The following is a 16,023-nucleotide window of genomic DNA, read 5'->3' as shown; positions in this document are numbered from 1 at the left end:
GCTCAGCCTGATTTCCCTTTCCCTGGCAGTTCTTGTCCTGGCACAGCTCCAGAAGGTTTGAGGGTGTTTGGATGGATCAGGTTGAGAAGCCCCTCAGTGCAGCTCCTGTGAGCCCTGGGCTGACCTGGCAGCAGAGCTCAGGCACTCCCGTGCTGCCAGAAATTCATTTTTTCTCATTCTAATTTGGGTAAATGCTCCTTCCCAAACATTGGCATTTTACCTGTCAGGATAACAAATTCCAGAGCTCTGGCAGGAACACTCAGTGCTGGTGAGGGATCAGGCTCCAAGGACAAACAAACACTTTGCATTTCATGGGACAAGATTCCCACCTTTGAGCCAGAAACCTGTGGAGCAGGAACCAAACCACCCTGGCTGATCCCTCAGATCCCACTGAAAAAAAAAAAAAAAAAGCTTTTTTTCCTCATTTTCCCACATTTCTGGAAACATTTTTTTGCCAAAGATACATTTTGCTAGGTTGGAAAATTTCAAATTTTATTTTTACCCAGCCTTGAATGATCTCTGAACTCATTTCTTCACTTGCAGATCCCTCATTCCTTTTTTGCCCTCCTCTTTTCCTTTCAGTCTCTTCTGCAGCACTTCCTCCACTTTGGAATCATTTGAAAGTAATGAAGAAAATCAAACAAACTGGGAATTTTCCAGATTTGCAGAAATTTTGAAAAGTTACAGAATGGAGAAAAGAATTAAAAAAAAAAACCAACAAAAAAAAAACATTTAAAAATTCCATTCAAAGTAGAGCAAAAGCAGGAAAAAAGAGGGAAAATCAAAAAGTTAAATATTTAAAATTGTTTTCCAGCAGTACAAAATATTCCAAATTTCCCCATTTAAACCTGAAAGCAGCAGCTTGAACACAAACAAACAATAAAAGGATAAAGTCCACGGGGATTAAATAAAGAAAAATAACTTTTTACATCAAATTGATTAAGAAAAGCAAAAAGTGCTCATTCCTGGGATTCTCCTGGCAGTGTCAGAGACCTGGTGCAGCTCAGGTCAAGGGGTTGGGTTTGTAACCCAGGGGTTGGGGCTCTAAGCACATTCCCTGCTTGAAGGACATCGGGAAAAACCCCTGGATTTGCCCAGGGAATGTGGCAGCTGCTCCTGTGCCAGGCAGTGTCCCCGAGCTCCCATCCCTGGAGGTGTCCCTGTCCCTCTGGCTCTCCCTGGGGCTGTCCCTGGGCTCTGGGGTGGCCTCGTGGCCGTGTCCTGGTGCCACACTGGCACAGTTTGGTGGCCCCAGGGCTACAGGTAGGTGGTGGCCTCGCGGCTCTGGCGCTCGCGGGCCTGCGCCACGGCCACGTTGAGGCACTGCAGCCACTCCTCGGCGTTCTTCTCGTCCTTGGCCTTCAACACGTAGGTCCTGCTGTCCGTGAAGATCTCGAAGGCCCGGGGCAGGCTCCGGTCCCGCCGCTTCTTGGCCACCACTTTGACGCTCTGCACCTTGCTCAGCTCGATGGGGCTCTCGTCGGGGTCGTCCTTCTGCAACACAGGCACAGAGCAGGGTCACCTGCTGAGGAGCCACCACCCACCTCACAAACAGCTGGGGGCTCCTGGCAGCGTCCCAGGCCAGCCTGGACAGGGCTTGGAGCGGCCTGGGACAGAGGAAGGTGTCTCTGCCATGGCAGGGATGGTGCTGGATGAGCTTTGAGGCCCCCAAACCCCTCTGGGGTTCTGTGAACTCCTCCTTCTTTGTGGAGATGTTCCCGAGTGTCACCAGCTGCTGTGCCTGGAAGTGTCCATGGCCACAGGGCTTGGAGCAGCCTGGGACAGAGGAAGGTGTCCCTGCCATGGCAGGGGGATGGAACGAGGTGGGTTTTATGCCTTGTGAAAACTGGGGACCCAGCAGTGACAGCACCCGGGCTGCCCTTGGTGTCCCTTGCCTTGCACTGGGTGGGTGGAGAGCTCCCACGGACACAGCAGAGGGGTGAGAGGCTCTGGGGTGGAGCTGGGCAGGGGGAAAGGAGCTGGTGCTCCATGACTCACGGATTTGCCCCTGCGGAACAGCAGCTGGTTACCAGCCAGGGTGAAATAACGCGTTTTCCACCTCTTGATGAACTTCCAGCGGACCTGCTTCTCCTTCAGCTTGCCCTCCATCAGGGGCTGTCCATCCTGGTTCACACCTGGGGAGGGGAGCACACAGCCAGGGTCAGTCCTGCCCTCTCTTCTCCCCACCCCGAGGCTCGTGCCGTGCTGCAGGAGGGCTGCTCTGCCTTCCTCGTTTTCCCAGCCTCCAGCACTCAGCCCTCGCTTCACACAGCTCAGCCCTCAGCCCTGTCCTGCTGGGGAGGCTGAGCAGATGGAGCTGACAGCTCAGACCCCTCTTCCATCTCTTTTCCTGCTCCCTCAGCCATCCCAAACCTCTCCCCACCGCCACAGCTGCTCCTCAGCCCTGCAATAACCATTTCTGGCCTTGGGCACTCCCAGGGATCCAGGGGCAGCCTCAGCTTCTCTGGGCCCCCTGTGCCAGGGCCTGCCCACCCTGCCAGGGTGGAATTCCTTCCCAGTACCCCAGCTAACCCTGCTCTCTGGCAGTTTAAATCCCCTGTATCTCCGAGGGGTCTCTTTCTCCTTTCTCTTCCATCTGCACATCGGTGGCTGGGACACGAAGGACCAGACAGACCAGAGGGCGGTGCGAGGCACAGGCAGTCTGAGAAGGGATGTTTCTGGATGGGATCTTTGCCTTGGAGCCCATCCCATGTCTGTCAGAGGGGCAGTGCTCCCTGGCTGGCCTCCCTCCCACCCCTCAGCCCCCAGGTCCACCCAGCACCTCCTTCCTTCCTTCCTTCCTTCCTTCCTTCCTTCCCTCTGTGCCCCTGGTGGCTCCTGAGGATGGAGCTGAGCAGGGTGCCCAAGCACCCCCAAGGGAGTGCCAAAGGCTTTATGGCTTTTTGGGCACCCACCCCTGTCTGGAAGAGGCCAAAGCAGCGCCAAGACAAGGCATCAGCTGGAGATGAACGATGTGTTCTTCCCCCAGCGCTGTTTTCCTTGGCAGCGGGGCTGGCGGGGGGTGCAGTGTGGACTCGTGCAATTTCCTCAGGAAAGACCGTAAATATTTCTGTCTCTGCAGCTTGGGAGCGCTCAGAAGGAGATGGATGAATGAAAAGGGGGTTGGCAAAGCCTCAGTGCCGGGAGGGGGGAGCTGCAGCTGTGATTTCCACCACAGGAGAGGGCCGTGCTCTGCTCCACGCAGCCTCTGCAGCCCTGACTCCACAACTTCCCTGGATATTTTTGTGCCAGCACCGACCTCAGCACCCGGCCTGGCGTGGGACAGAGTAAAGCAGAGGATTTCTCTCTCCCTGTGGAAATGTCACCACTGCAAAAGGGGCTGAATTCCCCAGGAGGCTGGCTTGGGGCTGCACCCTCTCCCCACACGCTCTTCAGTGGGACAGAACCACGTTTTAGCATCCCCCTTGGTAAAAACTTGCCAATTTTGTTAAATATTGTTCCCTGCCTGGCTCCTGGTTCCACAGGAACATCTCCAATCCCATTCCAGAGCAGCAGGAACATGCTTCAACCAAACTGAGAGGGGTGAAGCACAAAAGGCCCAGGGCCCAGAGGATACCGAGATAGTTTGTGGTCAGCAGCACAACGTGAGAAGGGAAGCGAATATGCAATTTTGGCCTAAAGTGAATTTTTATGGCCAAAATCTTTCAAACCCAGCATTTGCTAAGAAATGTTGATCTCTTTTTAAGGAGCCAGTGGCTACAGGCAATGCTTCCAGAGGACTTGTGCTGTGTATCCACAAAGCAGCCCGGGGGGAGTTCTGATGGCAGCTTCCAAAGCGGCCCTAATGAATCCGATGCCAGCGTGTCTGAGGGGCTGATTAGGAGAGAGAGATTCATGCAAGATAAGAATAAAGCTCTTTTCCAATATTTTTCTAAGTCCTTCTGCTTATTTTCCTTGCGGTTGACTTCAGAGAATCCCAGAATAACTCAGCTGGAAGAGAGCTCGTGGGGTCTCTCCTCCAACCTCCTGCTCCAAGCAAGGTCACCCACGGGGTCAGACTGGGCTGCTCATGGATTTATCCACGTGGGACTTGAAAAGCCTCCACAACATCTCTGGGCAAAGCTGTTCCAGTGCTTGATCTCCTCGTGGTGGGAAAGCTTTCACTCACAGGGAACAATTCCTGTCCAATATCTCATCTAAATCTCTCCTCTTTCAGTTTGAAAAGGTCATGAAATATCCAAAGGTCTTGAAATACCTATTTTTCCTTCAATCATCTTAATATAGACATACTGACTCCAATTGAACCCCAAGTAGTTCCCACTGATGTGTTTCTTGGAATTTTCTATTTTCCATCTTGCTTTCTTTGCAGAACTACAACACATCCAGCTCTGAGTAGTTTGGGTACTGAATAAAAAGTTAAAACCCCTCCAAACTCTTCCAAGATGAACTTGAGACAGATAAAAACCCAAAGCTTTAAATCTTGAATTTGATGAAACATAAAATCCTCCACAAGAATTCATGAATGATCTCAGTGATAATAAACCCCTATGAACTTGAAAGAATGGAATGTGTGGCAGATAAATGCAATTAACCTCGGGGAATATGGAATCACTCTCTTCCATCAATCACCACATTGGGTTTTGCTGAAAACCTGGAGAGAACACATCGCTGGATGCCAATTTTTATGATTTTCCAGTGAGCATTAGAGCTGGGCTCCTTCATTTCTCCGGATAGCTGGCACTGCAGGAGGGGGATAAATGTATTCCCAAGCTGATGTGGGAATTCCCAGGGAATTGCTGTTTTCCAGAGGAATTCACAAACACCCTCAGCTCTCCCCAAATCCCAGATCCTTGCCCAGGGCTCCTGTGCAGCCCCCAGGGATCCCTGCCATGTCTTTGTGAGCTTCCAGAGGCAGGGCTGAGCTGCAATTCCCTCGCCGGCTCTCCAGCGGTTTTGCGGAATGTTTTGTGCAAGAGCTGGCGAAGCCAAACTCCCGGTCCAGGGGGTTGTGCTGGAATGAGGCTCCCAACAGCCAGTTTGTGCTCACAGGAGGAACCCTGATGTTCTCCAGTGTTCCCAGAGCCTGGTGGCTGGGTTGGAGCACAGGATGTGTGAGCTGCTGTTCACCTCCGTGCTGCGGGCAGCCGAGCAGGGTTTGTGGGAAAAGCCAATCCAGGATGATTTAACAGCACCTCTGGAAAAGTGTGGTTGTACAAGACATGCTTTGGAAGCAGAGGAATGCATGGGAAAGAGTCAAACTTACAGTAATTGTCACTGTGGGTGCATCAACCACTTTGCTTCAGCTTAACTGGTTCTTTCCACACAGGAGCAGCTTCCAGAGCCCAAATCCCTCCCAGCTCCAGCCAAACAGGAATCACTGATCACAGAAACATGGAATGGTTTGGGCTGAGAAGGATCTTAAATATCTCATCCCACCCCTGCCATGGGCAAGGACATTTTCCATCATCCCAAGGTGCTCCAAGCCCCATCCAACCTGGCCTTGGGCACTTCCAGGGATCCAGGGCAGCCACAGCTTCTCTGGGAATTCCACCCAAGGCAAGGCCAGGGCTTTAAGGCAGAGCTTGCCCAAGTCTGGAGGATAAATGGCATCTTGCAACAGGCATCCAAAAAATGCAACAAAACCCCTCCTGAACCAAACCCAGCAGACAATAATAGAAAAAAAATTGCTTCTGAATTCCTTCTTCAACAGGAATTGGGTTGCTAAACAGCATGGCTAAGAGGAAGAAATTGCTTTCTTGCCTCTCAAAAGTATTTCTGATTTCAAAGGGTCTTTCCCACTCTGGAATGAAAATAAGAGATGTTTCAGAACCTTTAAATTCCTTACCAAACCAAGGAGACCTCCAAATCTTTACTTGTGTCAGCTCTTAGGAGCCCAGAGAGACCCTGCAGGGTCTCCCAGTCTGCCACAGCTCTGCAGCACCAGTACCAAGGTGGAGTCCTCACTCCCTGCAAATCTTCACTTCACTGAGCTCCTTTCCTCAGCTTTCACATGACCCATTCAAGGAATTTGTTTTCTAAAGGCCTTTGGAGCTCAGGAGCAAATCATGATACTCACAATGAGCCTTTCTTGCAAAATTCTTTTAAACTGAGACAAAGAGAGCAATTGCTCGTGAAAAGGACAATTACAGCCAGGAGAGCAGCAGTGAGGCAAGGCTGGGCTGGTTAAATGTCTTTGGAAATTCAGACCAAACTTATTTCATTAAGCTCTGACATTTTAAGCAAGAGGCTCGTTTTCCTCATGGCTCAACATCCCTGATGTGCTGGGGAAACCACACTGAGAGCACTGTGGAGATGAAGTTTTAACTCAGGGCAGGATTTCTTTCCTGGTCCTGGAGTCCCACGGGAGCTGGGGAAGGAGAAGATGCTCAAACACCCATGGAATGAGCAGGGACAGCCTGGCCTGCAGCAGCAGCTGGGCCACTCCTGCAAGACTTCCTAAATTCGGGGTTGATGCACTCTGAAGAGACAATAAGTGTTAAAATAAATCTCTGAAACAGCCAATAATTCAAACTCTTGGCCAAAATAGTCAAAATTCTTGGCCAGAATTGGTCAGACTTTTATGGAGTGGCAGAAAGCATCTGAGAACAAGACATTCCTCTGGCTGTCAGGGCTCTGATCTGATCTGATGGGGGCCAGAAAGCTTCAAAAGCAGGGCACCAGGAGATTATACCTGGGGAAAAGGCTGTTTCTTCCTATTCTCCACTCACCCTCTTTTCCAGTACACCTGGATTATTATTCCTTTATAGGACTTAATCACCACATCCCTAAGGAGATGTGCAGTAAATGACATTAAAGCAGATAATTCTGAGGGTGAGGGAAGCAGGAGCCAGGTGTTGTTCCTGTGCCAACATGGAACCTGTCAACCCCTGACTTGTGGCAGCTGGGTGGGCTCCAGAGGACCTGGGATGTGGCCCAGGAGATGCAATCCTTTATCTGGACACTGTGGGATGGCTGCAGAGCCCTCCCACCCCCCAGGGGTGCAGATTTGGGGTTGTGTCCCTCTAAGCACACACCAAATCAGCTTTGGGCCTGATTCCCCCACCAGAGAGGAGTTTAATGGAGAATTCCAATTAAAACAGCAACTGGAAAGTTTGCTTTCCCCTTTCCCCACCATGGCCATGCCCAGCATGACCAGTGAGCTTCAGTCCCTGCCCTCAGCCCAGCAGGGACAGGGGCAGGACCCCTCTGTACCTGTTGCCTTCTCGGGGTTGTTGCACATGAAGCACTGCCAGGCTCCTGCCTCCTCGCTGTAGCCGAATAAATCAAAGAACCTCACTTCCTCCAGGTGCATCTGAACGTTCTCCAGGTCCTGGGGTGGCAGGAGAGAAACCAGGCTCAGGGGGTGAGGAGGCACTGCTGGGATCCCCACATCCAGAGGGACTCAGTCCCTGCACAGGGCAATGTGGGGCAGCAGCAGCAGCTGACCCACAAATTATGGATCAGGCTGTGGGAGGCTGGCCATGGGCTGGGATTTGTTTTTCCTCTCCCATGCTGCTGCCAGCAGCCAGGCCTGGCCTGTTTTCCAGCAGCTGAACCACCTCAAAACAGGAGTGTGATGAGGACAGGCTGAGGGAGCTGGGAAAGGGGCTCAGCCTGGAGAAAAGGAAGAGGAATTCCTGGCTCTGCACAACCCCCTAATGGGTCAGGCTCTTCCTCCAAGTAATAAATGATAGGACAAGGGGAAATGGCTCCAAGTTCTGCCAGGGGACGTTCAGATTGGATACTGGGAAAATTTCTTTATGGAAAGGCCTGCCCAGGGCAGTGGAGGAGTCACAGGAGGGAGTTAAAACCCTGTGGATGTGGCACCTGGGGACATGGGTCAGTGCTGGGGAATGGTTGGACTCAGTGGTCTGAGAGGGCTTTTCCAACCTAAATGATGAAGGTTATTTCCAAGGCTTCATCACCCCCCTGGTGATATTCCAAGCTGGTATCATTCCATGGTTTATCACCTTCCCAGGGGTGTTCCAGTCCCCAGAGGGGCTCTGCTGACACTGCTGGGCACTCCCTGGCAGGAGGGATGAGCCAGGACAGTGGCACTGGGCATCCACAAACACTTGGCTTGCTCCAGGGAGCAGCCAGAGCACCCCTGAGCACAGGAAAAGGCAAAGGATCCTCCCTGGGAGCTGATCAGTGCCACTGCATTATCCAGCCTGTTTCAAACTCAGCTGTGATCTCACACCTGAACAAACGCTGGGCTCAGGTAACAGCAGCCAGGTCCCTCCCTGCCAGCCCCGAGGCCACTGCAGCCCCCCAGACCCTCCCAGGTGTTGGTGTGGGGTCTCAGAGCTGCAGCACCATCCTGCAGCCCAAGGAAAACATGGATTTATGCAGTGGGAGGGAACCCTGTCCCCTGCCAGGGCTCTCAGCCCATCCCAGCACACAGGGCTGGGAGGAGATGCAGAATTCCAGCCTTTCCAGACAAGCTGGAGTGAAGGAGAGGGAGCAGAGCACGGTCAGTGGCTCGTGCTGTGGCTCCTTGGGGGACACAAGATGGGCAAACAGTGACACTGCAGCCCATGGACATTACAGGACACAGGGGTGAGGTTGCACACAGCACCCAGGAGCTTCCCCATCCCATGAAGAAATCTGGTGGTGGCTGCCACGAGGCAACTCCAGCCTGAAAGAGAGCAAATCCCACTGAAACATCAGTGCAGAAATCTGCCTGTCCCACTCTGCACTCCATGCTTGAAATAATCTGCAAGACATTTATTTCAGGAGGGAAAAGCCTAACTGGAGAGGAGAGATTTATCTCATCCCCTTTCTCCATCACCCTGAAAACCTCAGTGAGCCAACGTGGCCCTTCCTTCTGCCACATGAACCGAAAGGAAAGGGGAGAACAGAGCGACCCACGGCTTAAAAATGTGAATTCTGCTCTTGCAAGGCTGAGCAACAAAGGAATCTCTGAGGGCATCACATGGGGCTCATAAAGCAGTCACCATCTCGCTGCTGCCACGGCAGGAGGCACCGCAGAGGAGCCGGGACAGCTCAGCCCAGCTCCCCCTGTGCTGGGCACAAACCTTTGCTAAGGAGCCCTGGAGAACCCCAGGAAATGTGGGAGGATGCACATCTGGAAGTGCTTTGCTCCTGGCACATCTCGAGCTGTGCTGGATGAATAAATAAATGAATGTTTTCTGTGGCATGAGGAGGCTGCCCAGTGAAACACAGCGTGCTCTGTGTGAGCCAGGTACTCCCTGCAGCTCAGGGATCGCCACGGTGCTGCACATCTGAAGAGATTGCTCAGAATTCAGTCTGGAGGGAAGCACTGATGTCATACATTACTCTCCAGGTTTGAAAAATGCTTTAGAATCCAGATTGGAAAAAAATTTATCACCTTCCACTATCCCAGGCTGCTCCAAGCTGTGTCCACTTGGGCACTGCCAGGGATCCAGGGGCAGCCAGAGCTGCTCTGGGCACCTGTGCCAGGCACTGCCCACCCTGCCAGCCAGGAATTCCTGTCCAAGATCCCATCCCACCCTGATAAAGCATTTCACACTCTGCTAGAACACAATGCATAAAACTGAGTCTCAAATATAGCTGACAGTGTCGATGCTGCATTCACATCAACGCATTTCAAGCCCTTGGTAATTAAAAGTGCTGTGCTTGATGAAGCAATCACAGAATTTTGCTCAGAATTTTGCTCAGAACATCAGAATTTTGCTTCCTGGACTACTGGCAGAGGAATAACATTAACAAATACAGTAATTTTGCCCAATAATTCACAATCTCAGGAAGTCCTGTTAGCAATGGGAAGAACTTCTGAGATGACAAATTCCCATTATGACAGAAGCAAGGGGAGGTCGTGCAGGGAATGTTCCAGGCAGATTTTTTGCAGGCTGTGTGTGCCTGGTGCCCCCCATCCAGCTCTGCCCCAAGCTCTTTATTCCCTCAAACTCTTCTCACTGCACCAGCTCTGACTGTGGCTGAGTGGAGCTTGGCAGGGGCTCAAGTTAAGCCTGTGCTGAGCAGCAAAGCTGCTCTAAAGCCTCTGGATGAGCCAGGCCTGGATTCAGCAGCAGCTCAAACTCCTCTGTGTGCAACTAAAACTGGCCCCAAAGCTGCTCTCAGATGTCTCCCCACTTCTTCACCACATTATCCTGGGAGTTCAGAAGGTGTTCCTAACAAAACTCTGGTTTTAAATCAGCCATAACTTTGGTAATTTAATCTTATTCCACCAGACATCTTCATGCCCACAGTATTCTGAGAGAGAGTGTTTTAAAATCATGTTTGACAACTCATTTCATCCAACTGAGCTGGATGGAGATGCTCAGGGATAAATAGATATTTGTTTTCCAATCCTACAGTGGCCTTTTCCAAGCAGCTGATTAATAGCTTGGAAAGAGCATCCACAGGAATCCTGGAGACAGAAAAGAGCTTTGGGCTGTAATCCCTTCAGCCGATGGGGGTAACTAATGGCACATGTGCAGACAAGCAATTAAATCCATAAAATCCAGGGCTGTGTTTAACTGGGTGAACTTCCAAAGGCTCTGCCCAACCCCACAGCAGCAGCTAAGCTGAGCCTAGAGCTCCAGAGTGTGAGCAGGAAAAGCCCCACGTGCAGCAGCCCTGGCTCTCATGACATGGATCAGTTCAGGTGGAGGGGTGGGGAACCAGCCTGGGGACCTTCCAGAGCACAGCACAAAACAGCTCTGAGGGCCCTCTGCAGAGCAAAGGCTCACTGGGGTTAGTGCAGAGGTTCCAAAACGTGGGGCCAAGTCCTTCTGCTCTTTTCCCTTGTGAGGAAAGCAGCCCCTTACCTTCTGGTGTGGGAACGTGGAGTGGATCATGGCAGTCTCAAAGCTGTGCATCCCCTTGAGCTGTGTCTTCTCCCACAGGGCCTTCAGGACTTGCACAGAGCTGCTCTGTATGGACAAAGGTTCTGCAAACAGGCTCTGGAGAAAACATTGAAAATGATTTCAGGTGTTTTCTCACTTGGCTGTTCCCAAAGAGCATCTTGTCCTCACAGGGGGACAGCCAGGAGAGTAACGAGGGCACAGCCCAGCTCTCCCTGGGGAGTTCTGATGGATCAATGGGCTCCCAAATGGATCCAGCATCAAATATCTCAGTGCCTTTGGGGTTTCTGAAGTTCACTGCACATGCTGAGGTGTGTGGCTCACTGAGGATTACCTGCAATGACCCCTACACAGTGGTTCTGCACTGAAATGTGAATTTATCATCACTACACAGTGGTTCTGCACTGAAACGTGAATTTATCACCACTACACAATAGTTCTGCACTGAAACGTGAATTTATCATCACTACACAGTGATTCTGCACTGAAACGTGAATTTATCACGACTACACAATAGTTCTGCACTGAAATGTGAATTTATCATCACTACACAGTGATTCTGCACTGAAATGTGACAGGACAGGGTGACACCTTGTTGGGGTGGGTGCTGTCACCTCCAGAGCTCCCTGAGCCAAAGGGCAGTGAGGATCCACCTTTCCACCTCTGTGAATGATCCTGGAATTCCAACAGCACCAAATTCTCTGTATCCTGCTCACCAAGCCAGTGGTACACCGTGGCTGAGAGAACATTTGTGCCCCTCCTGGATCTCCCCCGTGATCTTTTAATTAAAGAATTCATTTCCACGCAGGAGCCAAGATAAGAGAGCACAAACAAATCTGATTTTCCATACTGCAACTACTGGATTTCACAATATGGGCAATGTCCTTCATATGTGGGATTTCTGGATGGACTTTCTGTCTCCTCTTTCTGAGCAAACTCATCCAGCCTAATCCTGCTGTCCTGCACTAATAATTTCCCAATTTCTATCCAGCCTAATCCTCCTGTCCTGCACTAATAATTGCCCAATTTCTATCCAGGAATTTTGAAACACAGTAGAACTCTCCATTAATATTTTTTTTTAAATCAACTGACCAGTGTTCTTGAAAAGTATTTATTTCTAGGAAAACACCCAGGGCAGAGCAATTCAGGCTGTTCCATGCACAGCCTCCTCACTGTGTTACATTTTGGATAAATCCTGGGTGTTCCCAAGGCTGCCTTAGGACAGGATGAAGTGCAGTGAAAGGCTCTGTGTGTGTTAATAAACTGAATATTGTCTTTTAACTCAAACCCCACCTGTTTCACCTTCAAGTGTGAATGTAGGGGTCTCTCTTAGTCTCACACTATTTGTGACCTGTTAGGAAATTCCACACGTGTCCAGATACTGGGCTGTGCTTGGAAACAATACTAAACACAGGAAAATCATTTGAAGGGTGTAGAACAGCACTGAGCAGGTTCACAAATTCTGCTCAGTCCAAACCTCTGCAGTAAAACCCCCAGTGGGTTCTGCCCCTCCAGCCTCCTCCTGCAGCCTTGGGGTTGGTGCTGCTCCCCTAAAATCCACTGCCACCTCCTGGCACCTGGGACTTGCTGGAAGTTTTGCCTGAATAAGAACAATATGGTTTGGTCCCACTTTTTTTTTTTATCCCCAGACTTTGTAATCTCCCCAGCCAGTCTGAATTGGGGTATTTAACAAAAACATAAAATCTTGTAAAGCACAAATAACTTCAGCTGAGTTTGTGAGGGATCACAAGGGTCACAAATGTCTGTGAGCTGGAGGGGCATTTAATGGGTTTAATCACAGAACATTCTTGTCCCAGTGAGCAGCCCAGGGTGGCCCTGCTTTGTGTGGCCCTCACCTGCTGGAACAGGAACATGATGTGGATCCAGAGTGGAGGCTGCTGGCTCACCAGGGTGAAGCTGCATTTGCTGTACAGGCAGTAGTGGCCCTTCAGGGGACAGCTGAAGAACAGCTTTGCCACACAGCTCCCACCAGTGTCTGCAAGGAAATCCATGGAATGTGAAAATCAGCTACAAAGCAGAGAGAAAACTCAGTGCCCATGCTGGGCTGCCAGAGCCACGTGGGAAAACATTCCACTTGGGATTTGGGAAGGGCACTGATGTGTCTGCACCCTTAAAAAAGGAGAGAAATTCAATATTCAGTGCTTCAGATCTCACCCAGTAACCCTTTACTGCCAAGTGCAGGAGGGGCAGCACGGCCCAGCCAGGCTGTTCATAGTCCTTGTGTTTTCTCATGCCTTTGGGATCACCAGATCCATCAAATCTGTCCATCCCTTACCCTTATTTAAAGTTTGTTGGAAAACCCCCGCCCCATGATGCCCCAGCCACGTGGGGCTGACACTTGTGGCATCCCTGCTGAGGTGATGCTTTTAACTGGAAATGGAGCCCTTGAGATGCTTTTGCTAAATATTATAGATCATGGAATGGTTTGGGAAGATCTTAAAACCCACCCAGCCTCACCCCTGCCATGGCAGGGACACCTCCCACTGTCCCAGGGGCTCCAAACCCCAATGTCCAGCCTGGCCTTGGGCACTGCCAGGGATCCAGGGGAGCCCCAGCTGCTCTGGGCACCTGTGCCAGGCCCTGCCCACCCTGCCAGGCAGGAATTCCATCCCAACATCCCATCCATCCCTGCCCTCTGTCCATGTGAAGCCGTTTCCTCAGCAAACCCAAGCAGCTTTGTCAAAGGATGATTAAATGGTTTCCCCTTGCCAGCTTCTGGAGGTTTTGCTCCCAACCTCAGAGCCATCTGGCCTCCCTGCAGCATTTCTGGCAGATTCCAGCATCCCACTTTTACATTTTCTGCATTTTCAGTGACAATCTGACCACTGACTCTTTGTTCTGGCAACTCATTCTTTTGTACCTCTGGTAAAGTCATTCCTCACGTGTCACACTTTTACATGAAATGCTGAGTTCATTACATTTCCCTCCTATGCATTCACATCTTGATTAGATGGAAAATGTTAAAACCAAGCATTCCAAGGCTGTTTGTTGCTGGACACACAGGCTGCCTCTGCCCTCAGCCTCTCCTTGTCAGGAGACTCAGAAACCGTCTCCGCTTAGTCACGTTTTCTCAAAAGTCACAACTCCTTTTTCCAGTTAGGAGATTTTCTTTGAGCATTTTATTCCTTCCCCCTTCTCCCCACGGTGACTCACCAGGACAGAAGAGTCTGAGTCACATCCCTGCATGGCTGGCCCGTGAGCAACACACACCAGCAGGGAAAAATGGGGCAGAAATCCACTTCTCTTGGATTAATGGCATAAAATCCACACACTTGGGTTTGTGGCTATGGGGAAAACTTGAGTTTAATTACCCAAACCTACTGGTTCTTACCCAAACCTGCTCACACTGTAAGAGAGGAGTTTGGGAAGCCAGAGGGGTTAATGAGAGCCATCCTGAATCCTGGGGCACATGAAAGCACACAATGACATTTCCAAGGAGGCTGTTGACAGATGCTCCTCCGAACTGCAGACCCCTCACTGATGCTAAAAAAACCTTCACTCATGCACTCAAGCAGAAATGGAGGCTTGGCCTTGGGCCATGTGTGTGAAAAGTTGATGTTTCAAGATGGGAAATGACTCTTAGCTAAAAATGACCCTAAACCACTGTGAAGAGGACCCATGTTTGCTGTCTGCACCTTTCAGCAGCTTGCCATGAGCTGCCAGGTTCCATCTACAGCAGGGAATGGCATTCCAGTGTCAGCAGGATCATGGAATAGTTTGGGTTGGAAGGGATCTTAAATCCCATCCCACCCCTGCCATGGCAGGGACACCTCCCACTGTCCCAGGTGCTCCAAGCCCTGTCCAGCCTGGCCTTGGGCACTGCCAGGGATCCACAGCTGCTCTGGGAATTCCATCCCAGCCAGGAATTCCTTCCCAATATCCCATCTGACCCTGCCCTCTGGCACTTTAAGACATTTTCTCCTGTCCTTTTGTTGTCTGCTGAGTTCTCCTCCTTCCTCAGCCCAGCCTGGCTCTGCAGGAGAGTCCAAGCACCACAAGAAAAGGATTTTAAAACATGAGAAGATGTGAAGAGCACCCCAAGACACAAACCCACCCCACACAGTCACCAAATGCCCCAGAAGATTGATCAAGACCCCAAGGAAACGTTCCTCCAGCCAAGGAACGTTTCTCAGCCCAGCTCTGGGCCAGTCTCTGCCTTCCCAAGGGAATATCAACAACTCCTTTCTCCTACAGGAAACAAGGGAATGTATGTTGCAATTTTAAAGTTCACAACTGAGTGGTTGTGCCTGGGGAAGAGGAACAAAATATAACCAGAAGAATGTCAGTAGAGCTGTTAATTGTTACCTATTCCAGCTCCACATGCTGGGCTGAACCAGGAGGGTACAGAGTCACTGGCTCTGGGAGCAATTAATGTGTTATTTGATTTACATTGGTAATCCTTTCCATTAAATGAAATCTGTTAATAGGAGTAAAAGTATGCTCATAAATTTCCTAAATAGAATCAAACCCACGCATAAACATGGAACCAATAAGAAATGGATGCAACTTTTTAAATTTGGGGTTTAAGCTTTTTCAGCTTCCTCAGTTTCCTTTGCCTGACCTCTTCAGTTTGGGTTACAAAAAGTATGCAAACGATAAATGCGTTTATAGGAGGAGAGGGCAATTTTTAAAGCAAGCAGCTTTGAGAAATGCTGCTTTATATTGTTTTTAGCAGTACTAACTGTGTGTGCAGGCCATGACTCTGAGGCAAGGTTTCCCCTCCAGTGAGTTCCACCAGCACCAAGGGAGAAGGCAGGGCTGTAGTGGGGGTGGGCACCAACAAGGAGCACCCAGCACAGACTCCACATCCACTCCAGAAGCTCAGAAGTCATAAAATCATCACAGAATCACAGACTGGGTTGGAAGGGCCTTAAAGCTCATCCTGTTCTACCCCCACTTCCTTCCCCCACACCAGGTTGCTCCAAGCCCCATCCAAGCCCAAGTGCTCTGGTTGATGCCACCACCCACAGGAGTGTCCCAGCTGCCAGGTGAAGCCCACCAGGAGAGCAGCCTGTTTCCAGAGCTGCTCCCAGGGCAGCTGAGAGGCTCCCAGGGTGTGTGAGGATTCCCAACACTCTCCTGCAGCACTGGGAATTTCTCCACGGTGCGACGACGCGGATCGCCGGGAGCTCGGTGGCCATCCTGAGCAGTGACACTGCTGTCCCTGGTGCCTCCCTCAGCTCTGGGATGCATTGGGAATGCCAATCCTGCCAGCTGGAATGCCAATCCT

The 16,023-nt window shown here is 50.7% G+C and overlaps 1 protein-coding gene across 7 annotated transcripts in view; it reads right to left on the bottom strand.

Moving 5' to 3' along the window:
- Positions 1-879: 879 nt before the first annotated feature.
- The window catches only part of VEPH1 (ventricular zone expressed PH domain containing 1), a 53,334-nt gene continuing 38,190 nt past the window's right edge, over positions 880-16,023 (bottom strand). For 6 of the 7 annotated variants that reach the window (XM_019007847.1, XM_019007848.1, XM_015638059.1 and 3 more), the window contains 5 exons: positions 12,629-12,768; positions 10,737-10,871; positions 7,174-7,291; positions 1,999-2,135; positions 880-1,494 (listed from right to left, as the gene is read on the bottom strand). In XM_019007847.1, the coding sequence (XP_018863392.1) occupies positions 1,258-1,494; positions 1,999-2,135; positions 7,174-7,291; positions 10,737-10,871; positions 12,629-12,768 (767 nt within the window). In that variant the 3' untranslated portion in view covers positions 880-1,257. Of the gene's footprint in view, positions 1,495-1,998; positions 2,136-7,173; positions 7,292-10,736; positions 10,872-12,628; positions 12,769-16,023 lie in introns of those variants that run through there. The other variant, XM_019007851.1, reaches the window with a different exon arrangement.

Source organism: Parus major, chromosome 9, assembly GCF_001522545.3.
Source record: "Parus major isolate Abel chromosome 9, Parus_major1.1, whole genome shotgun sequence".
Classification (NCBI taxonomy): Eukaryota; Metazoa; Chordata; class Aves; order Passeriformes; family Paridae; genus Parus; species Parus major.
The sequence above is the reverse complement of the archived record's forward strand: the minus strand, read 5'-3'. Positions and strand labels throughout refer to the sequence as shown.